The 17,805-nt window shown below is 54.4% G+C and overlaps 1 protein-coding gene across 1 annotated transcript in view; it reads right to left on the reverse strand.

Moving 5' to 3' along the window:
- Window positions 1-17,805, reverse strand: part of IGSF21 (immunoglobin superfamily member 21) — a gene marked incomplete at both ends in the record, with an annotated part of 234,315 nt that overhangs the window by 897 nt on the left and 215,613 nt on the right. The window contains 4 exons of the mRNA XM_080801557.1: window positions 394-586; window positions 998-1,083; window positions 9,390-9,864; window positions 12,790-12,905. Of these exons, the coding sequence (XP_080657683.1) occupies window positions 394-586; window positions 998-1,083; window positions 9,390-9,864; window positions 12,790-12,905 (870 nt within the window). The remainder of the gene's footprint in view (window positions 1-393; window positions 587-997; window positions 1,084-9,389; window positions 9,865-12,789; window positions 12,906-17,805) is intronic.

Raw genomic sequence — 17,805 nt, forward strand, 5'->3', positions numbered from 1 at the left:
TTGGAAAGAACAGGAAGAGAAGCAGATGGGGGCAGCATTCAGAACTCGGTAAAGGAGCTCCCCGGTACCCAGTCCCCACCATGTGGCATCACGCGCGAGCTCTCGGTACAGCTGAAAGCCTCGGTGGGTGGTTAACGTCAGCCCCATTCTATAGATGCAGAAACTGAGGGAGGTTAAGTAGCTTGCCCACGGTTGCCCAGCTAGGAAGGGCTGGGTCTGGGATTTGAACCCAGAGCTCTCTGGTTTCCAGCGCGGAACTGTATTATTTCGCATAGGGCATCCTCTCGGGCCCAATTTAGGGGATCCCGGCCCTTGATGCTCCCTCCTCCCTGGGACAGCTCCAGCCAGGGCCGGCCCTGTTCGTCCTTCCAATCCCCAGTCAGGGCGGCGTACCAAAAACAATGAGCCGGGTGTGTGTGTCGGTGGAACCCAGGGGGTTCTGGGCCGTGCAGCGGTACATGGAGCCGTTGAGCTCGGCGGGAACCCGCTCCAACACCAGCTCCTTCCCATCAAACTCGGTGCTGCCATCCAGGAGGCGGCTTCCAACCCGTGTCCATGTGAACATGGGTTCCGGGAAGACTTCATTCTGTATGGGTCAGAACGGCGGTGGGGGGAGTCGGGTCACAGGAGGACCCATTCTGCCAGTGCAGGAAGGGGTCAGAGGCCTGGCATGGCCAGGGCTGGAAACACAGGGCCATCCCATACGTTGGGAGTGGCTGCCCCGGGACACCAGGAAGAGAAGGACTCTAGGACTCAACAGATGGTCAGGGTCCATGAGTTGTGTGTGCTGTGAGCTCTGGATGAGAGATCAAACATGCACGCACATTCTGCCATTCCTCATCAAGGCCAATTCTACCCCACAGGCCAGGACACTGAGGCCTGCTGGAAGTGCTGAAGGTCAAGGGAAGGCTCTTGGAGCATGCTGCCTGGGATGCTGTGCCCCCTGGCACCCGTACCCCCTCCCACCAGCCTCCCTGATGCTCAGGGAGAGGCCGACCTGAAATCCATGGACCAGAATCCTCACTGTGTCCCCAACCCGGGCTCTGCTGGGCGTCATCATGATTTTGGGTCCTTTGGGAGCAACTGTAAGGAGAAGGAGGCCAGGTCAGAGAGGTGTACGTAGGGATGGGGAAGGGGAGACTGAGCAAGGAAAGGAGGCTCAGGGAAAATAGAAGAGGAAGTTCTAGTCCAGTGGTGAGTATCCTTGGGATCAGCTACCACAGAACCAGGAGCTCTGAGGGTGCCTGTCCATTTGTTCACACCTGCGCTCATTCATACCCAGTCCCGGCGCCCCTGCAGTCAGTCAGAGCCTGTCTGAGAGCTGGGCATTCAGTGGTGCCCAGACCACGACGTCTTGTGGGGTTCACTCTCCATAGGGATGAAAGACAGACACAAGCCAGTGTGACCAGGGTCAAGGCAGAGAAGCCCAGTGGACGGTGGAGTCAGGGATGTCTCAAAAGAAGTCTACCCCAGAAACGACTCAGCTGCGAATGGGGGGGGGGCAACTATTTCCACAGCCTTGACTGCTTGAGGCACCCCAGACTCCCACCTGCACTAAACCCTGGTGAGGCGGGACTCTGCTGTTCCTGTCCCCAGCCCAGCTGGGTTCACTATGCCCAGAGAGGGCAAGTGACTTGCCAAAGGTCACACAGTGAGGAGAAGCCAGGACAGAACTCAGCTCTCCTCCCCTCTGCTCCAGGGCTCCTTCTACTAGGTAATCTGCCCGGTGGGGTTTTCTGAAATCCCTAGGTTGGAGGCGGCCAGGGAGGCAGACAGGTGTGGAGGGATCATTTCCTTCCATGGGCCCTTGTCTTCCCTGCCCCTTTTTCTCCCATTCTTGTATCGCTTCTTTCAAGGCCCTTTATAGCTTGAGCCTGAGGGCATGACGCCCGGGGTCCTTGCTATCCGGTACACAAGAGAACAGCAGGGCTAGGAGAGCTGCTGGGGCAGCCGCTGGGGCCTCGGAGCCTGTCCCCTTGGGTTCAGATTGGGAAACCAAGGCACACAGGTAAAAAAACGGGCTTATCCAAGGTCACCCATGGAGCTAATATCCCATGTTTCCTGGGGCTCTTTCTTCCAGATTCACGCCTTCAGTTGTTCAACAGGTCATTCCTGAGCCACTCCCGTGCCTGACTCTGGGTGGAGCTGGGAGCACCTGCTGGCTGGGGGCATACGCTTCTGTAGGGCAGACAGTCCCGTGTGCAAACAAGTGCGTAGACAGAAGCCACGAGAACGTGAGAGTTCTGCAGTCGCACCGAGGGTGAGTGGTGGCCAGAGTCCCTTCCCAGGAGCTGACATTTCAGTGGAGACAGGAGGGTTCCGGGGAAGGGAACAGCCAGGACCTGGGGCCGAGGTCGAAGTTCAGGGGCTGTGGGGGCTGGGGCTCCCTGGGCTGGAGGAAGGGCTCAGGGTTTTGAGCAGAAGGCCACGCTCCGCTCCGTGCCTTCTTCGTGAACATCTTCCAGGGGAGGGAGCAGGAGAAAAGCTTTGCCCCAGGCTCTGGGGCTGGCCTGGGATCGCCCCCACCCGGCCTTGCCTCCTCCCCAGCCTCTCCTTCCCATTGGGCTCTCCTAGCAGAAATCCAAGCAGCCAGCCGATGAGGGTGGTCTCCCAGGCACTGCCAAGTTCATTCTCTGAGAATGGAACTAAAGGACTGTTAATTAAACCACGAGCCAGGCATCTGAAGTGCCACATGGGGCTGAGGGAAGCAGGGGTGGGAAGAGGGGCAGTGCAGGGAAGGCTTCAGCTACCATCTCGGCCCGCGGCGGGGGAAAGGAGCACTGGCTCCTGGGATCCCTGCGCAGGTTCTGGTCTAGGGCATGTGGCCTTGGGCCAGTCACGGCACCTGCTTTTTGCAGGTGCACAATGACAACAATAAGAGCAACCCTTGCCCACCCCACCCCCCACAGCCACCCGCCCTGCCCCACTGTGCTGGTGGTCTGGGAGGCGGTGGCGTGCAGGGCTGACATTGGCCTTGGCCGGGAGCCTACTGCGCCCCAGGCCTTGTGCAACACCTCCTAGAACTTCCCAACCTCTGGATTGTCCCTGTAAGGAAACCAAGGCCTGGCGGGGCTTGGGACGGGGGTCAAGAAGCTTCCTCCCGTTCTTTTTTGACCCTCAAGGGCTGTGAAGTGAGTTTGCAGGTGCAAGCCCTGCACAGGGAAAAGTGGCCCCGAGTTACTTCGTCCGCTCTGTGTGTCCCTCTGGGATGGCACTGTCTGGCTTCAGCCAGCAGAGGGCGCACAAGGGCACCCCGCCAGAGGAAGTGTGAACCCCTTTCCTGTGCGGGTCAGTTTGCTCACTGTCCTGTGTGCCACCTGATCCTTCAGGCCGAGGCCTGGGTCTAGTGACAGAGAGGGGAGGGAGCCCAAGACGCACGAGACCCCATTTCAGGCCTGTCCCCACCCTGGGGCTTGTGAGGCTGGGTACCACAAAACCCATTCTGCAGGCCCTAAACCTGGCCCTCAGGAGGGTTGTGGCTTGCCAGAGGTCTGGCCTTGCCATAGGCAAGGGGGTGGCAGGAGCAGCGCTCGGTGGCACACAGGCCTGCGGACGGAGGCCTGGAGGTGGGGAGGATGGGAAAAGCAGGAGGCTGGCTTCCCCTGGGGCAGCCAGACTCCCTCCCTGGCCTTCTGAGCTGCCTGCTCCCAAGGACTCCCATGAAGAGCTGACCCCAAGGGACAGTGGGGGCAGGAGAGGGGTCTGGTCCGCCCTCCCTCTGAGCTCCATCCTGGCAGCCATTGCAACTACGAGTGCCTTTGCGGCAGGTGGGCCTCTGCGACAGCCCCCCCTTCCACCCCAGTACCTATCGAATTCTGATTCCACAAGCCAGGCCCACTGCTGCTGCCCTCCCCCCTCCCCCCAACCTTGAAAGTCACCAGAAGCTCCTGGAAACTGAATCCTGCCCCCTCCCCCCACCACCTGCTCCTAAAACACAGCACTGAGAGGGTCCGAAAGGAATGTTCTCAGCCCCTGGACTTTTCCTGATCTCCAGAAAGAGGAGGGGTCCAGAGACCCAAGGTTGGGGCCTGGCCTTCTGCTCTCTGATGGCCTGACTTGGATGTGTTAGTTCAAATTGTTGGGCCTCAGTCTCCTTACCTGTGAGTGGGGAGAATAGGATATTACACTATTTGAGGAGTTGCTCTGAAAATAATAATGGGGGACAGATAGGTGGCTATGATATGAAATGTAAAGTGGTATGCATCTGCCCAGAGGAGGGCAAAAGATCCTGATTATGTAAGCTGCCCTCCTTACCTCTCCAGAGCATTACAACAGCCTTGTGAAATCTCTTGGAAAAGTCCCTACAGGCTTTTCCAGGAATTCTGGGTGTTCACTAAAACATCCATCCATCCACCCACCCACCTACCCACTCATCCATCCATCCACTCACCCATTCATCCACCCACCCATCCATCCATCCATGCATCCATCCACCCATCCATTCATCCATCCATCCGTCAACCCACCCACCCACCCACTTATCCATCCATCCATCCATCCACTCACCATCCATTCATCCATCCAACCACCCATCCAACCATTCATCCATCCATGCATCCATCCACCCATCCATTCATCCATCCATCCGTCAACCACCCATCCATCCACCCACCCATCCATCCATCCACTCATCCATCCATTCATCCACCCACCCATCCATCCATCCATGCATCCATCCACCCATCCATTCATCCATCCATCCGTCAACCCACCCACCCACCCACTTATCCATCCATCCATCCATCCACTCACCATCCATTCATCCATCCATCCACCCATCCAACCATTCATCCATCCATGCATCCATCCACCCATCCATTCATCCATCCATCCGTCAACCCACCCATCCATCCACCCACCCATCCATCCATCCACTCATCCATCCATCCATCCACCCACACACTCATCCATCCACCCATCTAGCCCCCCCATCCATCCACCCAGTCACCCATTCATCCATTCATCCATCCACCCACCCATCCAGCCCCCCCATCCATCCACCCAGTCATCCATTCATCCATTCATCCATCCACCCACCCATCCAACCATTGATCTACCTACCTACCCACTCACTCACTCACCCATCCAGCCATCTAGCCTGTCTACTCATCGACTCATCCATCTATCACTTATCCATCCATCCAACCATCACAAACCCACCCATAAACCTACCATTCCAGTCACCCACCCATTCATTCATCTGTGCTCTACATGTAGTTCTTTATTGTACACCGAATCCGTGTCAATTACTATGCAGGGTAATGTAGGGGATACAATGATGAATAATAACAGTAGCTGATATTGACTGAGTACTTACCCTGTCACTATGCTAAGCACTTTGTGTGTATTGGCCTTACTTAATCTTCACAACAACCCAGAAAAGTATGAATTAATTATTAAACAGGTGCTTCCTATATGTTAGGGATTGTTTTGAGCCTTGCATCATGCGAACAAGGCAGGTATAGACCCTGCCCACGTGGACTTCAAAATTCCAGTGGGGGATCCAGCGAATAATGAAACACATAATACACCTGTAGGTTGAGATAAATGTGATACCAGGAAATAATGCCATGCAAGGAGTTGATGGGGCCAGGAGGAAGAGGCTGTTTGAGATTGGGTGTTCAAGGAAAGACCTTCTGAGCAGAGGGCTTGAGACTATCCGGGCAAGAATATGCTAGGCAGAAAGGAGAGCCAGTGCAGAGTCACAGAGGTGGGCCTGAGCTGGGCGTATTCACAGAAGAGTGAAGGGGAACCCGTGGCTGGATAGATGGAGCAGAGGGGAACGACGGGTGAACACTGCTGAGATTTGGTTTTAAATATAGTGGCAGTCTTACAGGGCAATGCGCTCTTCTTAAGAACACAGTGTGATGAATCTTAATGTGAGCACCTAAGTAACCACCATCCCAAACTCTAGAATGTTCTCATCCCTCCAGACGTTTCCTTTATGCCTCCTTCCATCTCCCACAGGGAAACTGTTTTGATTTCTATCACCAGAGATTTTATGTCCTAGACATTTATTACAGAAGTGGAATCATGCAGTATGCACTCTTCTGTCTGGCTTGTTTCGCTCGCGATCATGTTTTTGAGCTCTGTCCCCATTATTGCCTATAACAGGGTTTCATTTGTATCGACCAGAAGTAGTTCATGGTACAAATATACCACAAATTGGTTCACCCATCTTCCTAATTATGGATGTTTGGTTTACTTCCGGTTTTTATGGTTGCCATTGTGATGAATAAAGTGGCTGCAAACATTCACGTCCGAATCTTTGTGGATATACGTTTCCATTTCTCTTGGGTAAACACTTAGGAGTGCGACTACTGGGTCATAAAGTGGGGGTGTTTTTTGTTTGTTTGTTTTTTTTTATCTTGGTAAGCAACTACTAAGAGTCCAATGTCATGGTACTCTTTTATATTCCCAGCAGCAACGCATGACGGTTCTGCCTGTTCTGTCCCTGCATTGGGCAGGGAGGTTCGAATTCGAGAAAGAACAGTGGGAACTTGCAGGCATTCGCTGTCCCTGGCTTTTCCAACACTAGCCATTCTAGTCGCTGTGACATAGCGTATCTCACTGAGGACTTAGTCTTCCTTTTCCTGATGATTAATGATATTATACACCTTTTAATATGCTTATTGGTCCTCTGTATTTTTTTTAATTTTTAAATTTTTTTAATGTATTCTTTTTTTAATTGAGCTGTCGTGTCATAACTGATCTTAATAGTTCTTCATATATTCTGGATGCCAGTCCTTTGTCATTTATCTGTTTTGAGAGTATTTCCTCCTGGTCTGCTGTTTGCCTTTTCATGTTTCTAAAGGTGCCTTTTTACGAGCAGAAGCTCTGAATTTTGATTCAGGCTAATTTAGTCATTTTCAATTTTTCATTTGGTGCCTCTTGTGACCTTTTAAAGAAATCCCTGCCTACTTCAACATCACGAAGCTCTATTTCCATGTTTTGCTTTTTAAAACCTTTATGTTGTTGGGTTTCACATTTAGGCCTGGGATTCGTCTCAAATTAATTCTCGCGTGCATGCGAGGTAGGGGACTGGGGTCATTTTGTCCTTAAGCTTGTCCGGTGGTTCAGGGCTGTCTGTTAAAAAGACTTCTCTTTCCCTATTCAACAGCCTGGGGGCTTTTGTCAAAAATCAATGGACTCTCTCTATGTGGGTCTATTTCTGGACTCTATTCTGTTCTATCAATCTATCTGTTCACTATTGGAGGGTCAGGGGTGGGTGTGTATCTGTGTCATGATCTGATTTGTATTTTAAGTAGATCAATCAGGACAAAGAACAGAAAAGGACAAGAGTGGGAGCAGAAAGACCAGTCTGGGGGCTACTGTAAGAATGCGGACGGGGATTGATGGCGCTTGGGTTGGGTGGTTGGAGAGGAAACCATGAGAAGTGGCAGATGTGGGGCAGGTTCTCGGGTGGGACTGCCAGGGCTTGGTACTGGCTTGGACGTGGGGTAGGAGAAAAGAGCGGGAGAAACGGGTGACTGCAAAGGTTCTGACTCCATTGATGGGAAGAAGGTAGTTGCCACCTACTGAGATGGGTTCTGGGACCCCCGTGCATGTCTTCTTGTGGGGAGTGGCATTTGAGCTGGGGAGGACGTCCCAGCAGAGGGAACGGGAGGGATCATGGAGAAGCATGGTCTGATCTTTACCGGCCTGACCCTCAAAGTCCCAATCAGATGGTTGGATTCTGTGCCCCAAGGTCGTCTCCCTGACCTTTCCACTGTCTTCCAGCCAAGGCCAGAATGCAGGGGGCCCTCTGCTCCCTCAGGACCCCTCTGGTTCAGAGCTTTCTGCACAAGTTACGCCTACTGGCTCTGAGGGTCCTCACCACAGGCCCAGCGGGTGGGCAGTAGAGGGCAGCAGTGAAGGTGAGCCTGGGATCAGACCTGGCTGAGTGACACAAGGGGAGGTACTCCAAGGCTCGTTCCCCTCACTTAAGACATGGGAATGAGGATGCTGTCCCAGAGGCTCACTGCACAGGCGCAAGGAGACCTTGTGCAGAAATCATCTTGTATAGACCCGGGCCCCTGTCATTTATGAGGTCCCAATTACTCGCTCTATTCAATAGGTCAGAAAACCGATGCTCAGGGACATGAGGCCTGAGGTCAACCCAACAGGCAGCAGCCAAGGGTGGATGGGAAGCCAGCCTGGGATTTCTACTCATCCACTGTGACACATCCCTGCTGTGTCCCACTCCTCACTTCCCTGGGGGGCACACCCATGCCCGTGCATGCCCCTTGTCCATCGGTGGGCCTCGGCCTTTCTCTGATGATGGCGGGGGGGGGGGGGGCTCCCATCAAGAGAACCCTGTGGGATCAAGGACAGAGCAGGCGAGTGCTTTAATCGGGTGTGGGGTGCAGGTGGGAAGTGGGTGGGGCAGGCCCGCAGCAGCACCCCCTCCTCACCATCACGGAGGCAGGAGATGTGAACGGCAAGCTCACCCCTCCGGCTGCTCTGGATTCCTCATCTGGGCTTTCTCGCTCTCGGTGGGGGTGGGGCAGGGCACTGTCCCGGGAAGCCAATGCTTGGGCAAAAGGAGCCGGGGATGGCTTTCCTGGGAAAAGCTGCCCAAGAGTTACAGCTGCTGTGCTTCCCTGCCCGGGGCGGATTCTATCTGGAGGTCAGGGAGGTTCGAATTCGAGAAAGAACAGTGGGAAGCACAGAGGGTCCAGAAAGAGCAGTGGGGGTGGGCTCCGGGCTGACAAGGTCCCAGCGTCTAGCACCGGGGCTGGCTGTAAGGGCTGCTCATGAAATCTCCATAGAATGACAAGCAAACAGGGCTCAGGACCATGGCCCACGACAGTGGGTGCGTGAGGAGGCACAGCGAGAGGCTAGAGCGAGACTCTGGGGCCACAATGTCCACCTCCCAATCCTCTTCTGCTTACCTTGAGCAATCACAGGTTCAGCAAACTTCTCTGACTCTCCATGTTCTTGATCCTGACTGACCAAATTCCCCTGACCTCTTGCGTTCTGCAAACTTCCACGATTTCCCTGGGACCCCTCCCCACGTTCCCCAATCCAGCCCAGGAACTTTCTGAAGAACCTCAGCTCTGGAGGCGTCTGGGGGGCTCAGTCGGTTAAGCGTCTGCCTTCAGCTCAGATCATGATCCCAGGATTCTGGGATTGAGCCCCGCATCCGTCTCCCTGCTCATCCGGGAGTCTGCGTCTCCCTCTCCCTCTCTGTGATCTCTCTCACTCATGCTCTCTCTCAAATAAATAAATAAATAAAAAATCTTTAGAACCCCAGCTCTGATCTCTGTGCCTGCCGCCCGTTTGCTCCACCTCCCCCCAACATCCCGCGAGCCAAGGACCCCGCGCCCAGGCTCCCCGCCGCCCAGCTCCGCAGGGGGGGCGGCAGCACGGCACCCATCAAGTCTTACCCAGCGTGACCTCTGCCTGCATGGGCATCGACAGCGCTGGGTGCTTGACCTCACAGCTGAAGAGGGCCTCATTGTCGATCTGCGGGTTGAGCGCCCAGGTGAGCAGGGCGCGCACCTCCACGGTGCCGTCACTGCCGGGGGCGTGGCTGTGGCGCAGAAAGTAGATGGGCTCGTTGCTGTGGACCCAACGCGGGAACTCGCGGCTCACCACCGTCTCTGGGATGTTCTCCGTGGTGGGCTGGAAGAGGATGCTGGGGTCCGGGGTCAGGCTGCGGGCGGGGCGCTCGGTGTAGGGACGCCCGCCCCGGTTCTCGGCGTCCAGCAGGGACAGTGACCTCTGCATCTTGGTGTCATCCAGGTCGCGGTGCAGGAGGCTGCGGAAGGGCCTGCTGTCCTGGAGGGGACCAGAGCTCGCAGCCGGTGGCTCGGACAGGGGCACAGCCTCGATGGGTTCCCCATCGCGTTTGAAATAAACCTGAAATTGCAAGGAGGGTGTGGGAGAGACTGGGTGGGAATGACCTCGATCTCCCCATGGCTTCTCAGAGGAACCAGCCACAGAATGCCAGTTCTTTCGGGACCGCCGCCTCCTCCTCCTTCCATTCCCTCCGGCACCCCCAGCACAAGTCAGCTCAGGTCCACAGGGACACATAGCCCCTGGCAGCAGAGGTTGAGGGCACCTCCTTTACCAGCAGGTGAGCCTCTCTGAGCCCCCGTTTCCTTGCTTGTAAAGGGGAATAAGAGCACAGACTCCTTGGTCAGGGCTGTTGGATGCTTAAGTGACATGGTGTCCCAAAACAGGGGCCTGCAGCAGCCACCTAGGCTCTGGGCAGCCCACCCCTGCCCACCTGGGGAAAGCCTGCGGAGGAAGGAGAAGGTGGGCAGTCACCGGAGAGTAAAGGAGCCTTCGGAAGAAGAATGAAGAGGAAAGGATCTCAGCGCGGGCGCCTTTGGGAGGTTAGACCGGAAGGAAGGAAACAGGTGCGTGTGTAGGCAGGAGCGGGGTGTGGGGATGAGACTAAAGCCTGAGTCTGCTCGCTTTCTCTGCTAATGGGGAATTCAAGTTCAGAGAGGCGGCATTTAATTTAATTTGCTGTCTTTTTATTTTGGTACAGGCGCCCAGAGGCCTGCGGGGATTGGGTGTATTTCTTTAATAAATCAGATAAATAAATCGATGGGAGACAGGGAGAGAGGAGAGCAGGAAGCAGCTTTCTGGGGACGCTGGTGCAGGTGAGGGGAGGGAGGAGGACGCTGAGAAGGAGAGGAGGGGAGTTGGGGGGAGGGAGAAGGGAGGAGGACTGCGGTAGAGGCAGGAAGAAGAAGTGGGGGGTTAGGGGTGAGGAGGGAAGGAGAAGTGGGGGGGCTGTGGCTGAGGGGAGAGGGAGGGGTTGTGGGCCAGGCAGGAGGGAGAGGTGGGGGATGAAATGTGGGACAGGGAGAACCTCTCAGAGTTTACAGCTCCAACAAAGAATCTCATATGCACATAACAACCTGCTTTGGATTTTTCTTTCTTTCTTTCTTTCTTTTTTGAAAAGTGCTTCAAAAGCAGATTTGTAATTTATACCAAAGAATTCTTTTAAGTTCTGACATCCCAGGCAAATGTGAGATGCCTGGAATGTGGGGAATTAAGGATCCTATGTGTGTGTGTGTAGAGAGAGAAAGATGTCTTTAACATCTATATCTGTATTCAACTACATAGATATGTGAAATTGAGTATTTTATTGCCGTATCTTAAATGGCAGGAGCAGGCAGGGGCTGGGGGTGGGGAGTCTCCCCGCAGCCCCGAGGCTGTAAGGAACCTTTCTTTGTATCCTCTGGAAAAGAAGTTGTTCTTTGGAGAAAAAGACCAGCTTGTCTGATTATAGGGAGGCCAGACTTCTTTGGGGTTCCAAAGGGGGAAACTTGGGGGCCAAATCCTGCTCTCATCAATCAGTGGGTTTAAAATTGCCTTTTTTTATCTGTTTCCTTGGGACTACAAGGTGGCAGCATATGGGCACCACCAAAGGCTTGTCTCCCCACCCCTGCCTACTGCCCCACCCGTGCCTAGGTGCACCTCCTCTTTCCCTGTCTTGGGTCTCTCTGGACCTCTTTCCTGCCCTGCCCTAAGAAGCTGGGTCTATCTTCAGGTCCTGGAGTCAAGTTAGCCTGGGCCCCCAGGTCACCCCACTACATCATGCCTGTGAGACAGATCGGGGTCTAGAATGCCTTGTCTCCCCACCTTGAACTCTAACCCTACCCATCCTCCACACCAGCCCCGGCCCCTCATTGATCCTAGTGATGTATGAAACTCACAGGGGCAAGAGTGTTATACAATTCTGTTGGAGGAGGCCTTGAAAGCAGGCAGTCCATGGGTTCCCAGTATGGGTTCAGGGAACCCTAAGGGTTCTACGCAGGTGCTTCAGAGGTCAATAAGGGCAACTTGCCCTTCCTTCACTTTTAAATGTTTTATATATGAGGCTTCCTGTATCTCATCGAGACCAAATAGGTCCTGTTGCTTCTTAAAAAGCTCAAAATCGCCTGGGGGGCTTGGGTCCAGTTCAGTTCAAGAGCTCAGGGTCTTGAGATCGAGCCCCATGTTGGGCTCTGCACTCAGCTGGGAGGGGAGCATCTCTCCCCTTCTTCCTTTGCCCTGCTCACCAACACCTTCTCTCTCAAATAAATAAATAAATATTTTTTAAAGCTGAAAATTTTAATGTTATCCCCTTCCTAAACCTCCTTGCAGAACCTGAGGGGCAGAGGTTTCTGCTCAAGGTCATTCAGTGCGTGTGGCAGGGCCGGAGCTAGAACCCAGTTCTCCAGCTTAGCGCCCCCCACCCCTCGAAGTGGCCGTGACAATGACTCGTGAGCTGGGCTGAAAGATCTTGAACAAGTTAGGTTGAGTCTAATACAGAGTTGGACCAAACAGGGATTCTCTCTCGTCTTCCTTCTGTCCTTTCTTCCCTCCTTCTGTCCTTCCTCCTGCCCCTCTCCCTCCACAGTGGACTTGGAGCTGGAGGCCATGAACTCAAGTCCCATGTCTGTCAAGAACACTGTGGGTGACTTGGGACATGTCCTTTCCCCTCTCTGGGTCTCATTTGTCTCCATCCTACTCAGTATCTGGGGCAGGAGCATGCTCAATGCTGAGCTCCTCTAAAGATGCATGTGTCGTTCTGGGACTCGAGGGTCCAGAAAAAAATGGGGCTGTCTGTGCCGGGATCTTGGGAGCAAGGCAGACACATGGACACCTGGGGGAAGGGGGTCAGATGAGTGGGCAGGGCCAGACCGGGGCAGATGGCTCGGAGTTACCTTATGGAGACCACACCTGCTCCCTTTATTCTGCGAAGTGGGCACTGTGGTGACACGGCACCGAGAAGGGTGGTCCGGCAGGGGCTGGGGAGGGACTGGGCACTCCACGGGTACTCACTGTGGGCGCTGGTTTTCCTCCGGACACGATGCAGACCAGCGTGAAGTTCTGGGCTTGGTAGCGGCTGAAGGGGGCTGGCATGTCCGCGGCCACCACTTCGATGGAGGTGGGGGGAGCTACCCAAGAGGGAAGCACAGCGAGACAGAGGTTTAATGGAAGATTTGGGAAGAGTTTGCAGATGACCTACGATGGGCCAGGTCCCGGGGTGGGGGCTGGGAGCAGGAAGGGGAGGAAGTTGCTCGACTCCAGGCGGTGCCACTGGCATCAACTCTAGTGGGAATGATGTCCAGGTTGGGCACATAGGCAAGGGCTCTGCCTCCTGGGGCGGACAGCCTGCTCGCGAAGGTTAAACGTGGACCATGCAGTTAAATGTGCAAAGTGCATCAGCTACCGGGAGGTAGAATAGGTATAGAGGGGTTCCTGCCCGAGCCTGAGGGAGTGACATCATGCTGTGACCTGAGGAAGCAAGAGCAGCTGGAGGACAAGTGTGGCAGGTGGAGGGGACCACCCATGCAGAGGTCTGCAGCGTGTCGGCCCGGGGCAGGGGTGGTGGGAGGCAGCCCGGGACAGCGGCTGGGGGGTTGCCGTGCAAGGAGCTAGGGACGGGAGGATGTGGTGTCCAGGGGGCCTGGGAGGTGTGCGGGGTCGGGGACAGCGCCTCTGATGGTCGGTTAGTGCTTGCAGTGCTGTGCTGGGGCTGGGTCCTACCAGCTCATGAGACCTCAATGTGCCATTTTCAGGACTGTTGTCAAGAAGTTGTTGGACTGCTGGTAGCCTGAAATCGGCCACAGCAGGCGTCTTTACACCACAGAAATTGGCCGCCACTACAAATAAGGCTTTTTGTGTGTTTCCTTCTCCTGCCCCAGCTCCCAGAAAGGGGGTTTCCCAGCACACCACTGGTTATGAGTTTTCTCCTTTGTCCTGAGAACAGTGGGGAGCCATGGAAGGGTTTTAGGCAAGAGCAGTGACATGATCTGAATTGCATTTTGGAGACTGAAAACACAGACAGTGATTCAGGCTAGACAGGCCGGCCATTTAGAGCAGGCTGAGGGCAGCAGAGAGTACATGACTTCGAGAGACATTTAAGGCCAAACTGCTGCTTTCCTTTCCTTTTGGAAGTTGGCTTATTTTGGCTGGTCCCGTCCCCCACTGGCTCTGCTCTGCCTGCCGGCCACCACTGGCTGGTGTGACAAAGCCAGAGCTCCAGGGCACCGTGCGGTGTTGGAAAGGCCACAGATGGAGCCATCAGGAGCTCCTGGGTCTGAATCCCAGATGTCACCACACCTCCATGTCCTCGGGCAAGTTACCCAAACTGTGAGCCTCAGTTCCCCCATTCGCAAAATAGGAGTCAGACTGGGCAGACGTCCGTGAAGGATGTGTGAGTTACTAGATGTGTAAAGGGCTCAGCACAGGGTCGGGATTGGCTCTTCTTAGGATCCCCCCAATGGTTTCCCCAGCCCCTTATGTTCAGCCAGGGCAGGGGCTAGAACATGAGAACTTCGGTTGGGCAAGCCTATCCACGTTGGCTTATCCATTCTTGGGTCAAGAGCAGCGGCAGGGGGAAGCAGAGAGAAGGAATGGCCATAGGTCTTTCCTTCCTGCAGGGGGTTTTCACTCTAGTTCAGTTTAATTAAGTTTGATAAACATTTCCGGATACCTACTCGGTGCTGGGCATGGTGCCAGGCGCCTGCTGTGGGCGCGCAGCGATGAAACACAGTGACGAGAAGCCCACAGGCTGGAGCTGGGGGAGGGGGCTGGTGACAGCCGCCCAGCAACTCTATTTTAAGGTCTAGTGAAATGAAGCCAGGTAGGAGCCATCCATTCATTCAGGCAGCCGCCACGTGCTGCTCTATTGGCAAGGGAAGCGGAATGAACGGGAAACAATGGGAGAACAATAGATGCAGAATTGTAATTAAGTGTAAGATTGTAGGAAACAGATGGTAAGTGGGGTAGGAATTCGGAGAGGGGAAACGCACACCGGAACACATCCATTAGACAGAAGTCCCAGATTCTGCAATCTAACTTCTCAAACTCCAGCAAAACACCTGGGTGCCCACAGCAAGACCCAACGACTGGCCAACACTAGGAGCCAGGAGCTGTTCTCAGCCCTTAGCATGGGTGAATACATTCCACCCTCCCCATCAGCCTAAGAGGCGGGTTTATTTATTCCCATTTTATAGATGGCAAACTTAAGAGGTGAAGGAAATTGCCCAGGGGTTCACAGAGCCAGGATCTGAACCCAAGCGCCCCAGCTCTGACATGAGGCTGTGCCACCTCGGTCTTTGGAAAGAAGAAAGGAGTTTGTATCTACCTTTAGCCCTAAGTATGCCCATCCGAGCCACCAGGAACGCTCATTTAGTGGCACAGCTCAGCCTTCATAGACACTTTGTGATGCAGATCCCTCGGGAGCTCTCCCGTGGGTGGTTCTACTTACATCAGCTACCCCCGTGACAAAGGGACCGTGCCAGTTAGAACTGTGGCATGAACCTCTGGCAGCACTCAGGGTGTTTGTGCAAGTGTTAAGTGTACCCTGCAAGACTCCTACAGGCTCAGAAATGGCATGGCCACCTTCAGTGTCACTCATTCTTTCTCACTTTCATCCACACCCTTAGAACCTTCCTTATAGGGCTGCTTTGAGGAGGAGACGGCAGGATGCTTCCAGGATGCCTGGCAGTGCCGTGTAGCGGAGTTCATTATGATCTGTATCGCCATTACCCGGGAGGTGGCGCAGGGCAGGGGTTAAAAGCATGGGCTGTAAATCAGACTACCCAGAGTTCAAGGAGCATCTGTACCATGTACGTGCTGTGTGATCTTGGGCGAGTGGTTTAACCTCTCTGAACTTCAATGTCCTTATCCGTGAAATGGAATTACAGGGTACCTGTGATGATTGGATGGAAGGTGTTTTGAAAGGGCACCCAATATATGTCGGGGCGCCGATTAGCAGGGTAATTTACTAACATGCTTTCCTGAGTCTCCTTGCTACTGGCCCAGAGAATAAAAGGTCTCTGCCTTTGGGGTGTTCACAGTTCAGTGAGAAGACCAGAAGATGCCTTGGCCACACACCTTCCGACATAGAAGTCAGCTCACCCCATGTGGCTGTTGAGCCCTTGAAATTTGGGTTTTTTGAGTTCTTCTGTGTAAGCATAAAATACGCACTAAATCTGGAAGCCCATTGTCAAAAGAATGTTAAATGCATCACTAATATTTTATATTGAAATATAAATTTCAATATACATTTGATATGCTCAAACTATGTTTAGGCTCTACTGGACGTAATAAATATGTTATTAAATTTAATTCCCCTATAAATGCTTTTCTCCGTGTGGTGATTAGAAAACTTACATATGTGGCTTGCATGATGTTCCTACTGGATAATACTGGTCTAGACCTTCCATTTTACAGGTCAGTAGACTGAGGTCAGAGAGAGGGAGAGGTTTGCCTACAGTCACACTGTAAGTCAGTAGCAGAGCCTAGACTGGCACTCGGGACTTCCGAATTCTGGCCAGGGTTCTTTGCAGAGCATGGGCACCCCCCTGGCCCCAACACGCACGTGCACACACACACACACACACGCACGCACTTATCACCATTCTGGAGATCTGCACCCACGTCACGCAGGCCGCCCACACAGACAGACCCTGATTGGGAGATGTGTTCCTGTCCCTCGTTATATTTCTGAGCAGGTCTTAGCAAAATGTACAGCTAATCAAGCTCATAAGACAATAACAGATCTCAGTTGTATGGACAATGACACAGCAGAGCTGCTAATATCCGCGTGGACAGCCCCGGCTTCCCACACTCGCCCCACCAACATAGTCCTCAGTCGCTGTGTCCCAGGAAAATGTCACTCTGCATCTCGCCTCCTGTCTCCTGGTGGAGGGCTCTGAGCGCAGGCAGCCAGGGAGCTGTCTACACCTGGGAGCCCCTGGCTGTTTACGGATGCTTCCTTCCACACATCACATCATCCTCTCCTCCTTCCTCCTCCCCTTCCTGTCTCCAGCCCTCCTGCCTCCGGCTGCCTCCTCCTCCCCACCCCCCTCTCCACCTCCACCCCATCGCCACATCTGCTCCCACCCCCATGTGCGCCCCTTCCTTTCTCCATGTCCGTCCGTCCTCACTCTGTCTCCCCAGCCCCATCTCCATGCTCATCCCCAAACCCATCCTTCTTACAATCTCTGACCAAGGTCAAAGCAAGCACCCCGCTCTGTTCCCCACACCCGATATGGATGTATGGCCCTGGGAACAGGGTCCAGTCCAAGGCAGGTGGCCAGCTGCTGGCACAGGCATAAATTCCATGCAACCTCCTAGATGAGAACAATCCCGAGGTCCAAGCCGGGCTCCAGAAGCAGCAGGATAAAGCAGGCCACTGGGCTGTGAGCCACGGGACACAGAATGGCAAAGAATCCACACAGACCCCTGCCTTGTGGGTGTCCCTCTCCCCTACTCTTCCGCAACATGCCCAGTGCCCCCACCACGAGTGTCCCGTTGCTGTGAACCCTGGGAATGTCTCTTCAGACGCTAGTGCAATGCTCTCCTGGGTGGCGAGGAGGGGGATGCCCACCTGCACCATTTCCCTGAAAGGACCATCCTCAGGGGATGAGCCATGGGGCAGGCATCATTGGATCGGGAGGGGATGGGACCATGGGGCTGAGAATCTAGCCTTGAGCAGAGCTTCAGAACTGACAAGCCACTTCCAGACACACGGCCAACCCTGGACCAGCGGAGGCCCCCCAGCTCTACAAGTCCATGATCAGAGACCACCACCAGAAAACGCCCCTGAATCCCCGGACCCCACATCAAGTCAGCCACCTTCCCAGTTTTGTTTGACTTGGTCTTAAGCACAGAGGACTGCAGCGAGAAGTTACCTGGACAGATTTTGTCTGGCGTCAGGAAAGGTAAGGCGGCTTCCCGGCTGCCTCAGCCGCAGCCGCGGCCACGGCCACAGCCACCCTCTGCTGCCCCGTTCCTTGGGCCGCCGGGGGAGGGAGGGCCTGTGGTTATTTTATTCTTGACAGT

The sequence above is a fragment of the Martes martes genome (genome assembly GCF_963455335.1).
Source record: "Martes martes genome assembly, chromosome: 4".
Lineage (NCBI taxonomy): Eukaryota > Metazoa > Chordata > Mammalia > Carnivora > Mustelidae > Martes > Martes martes.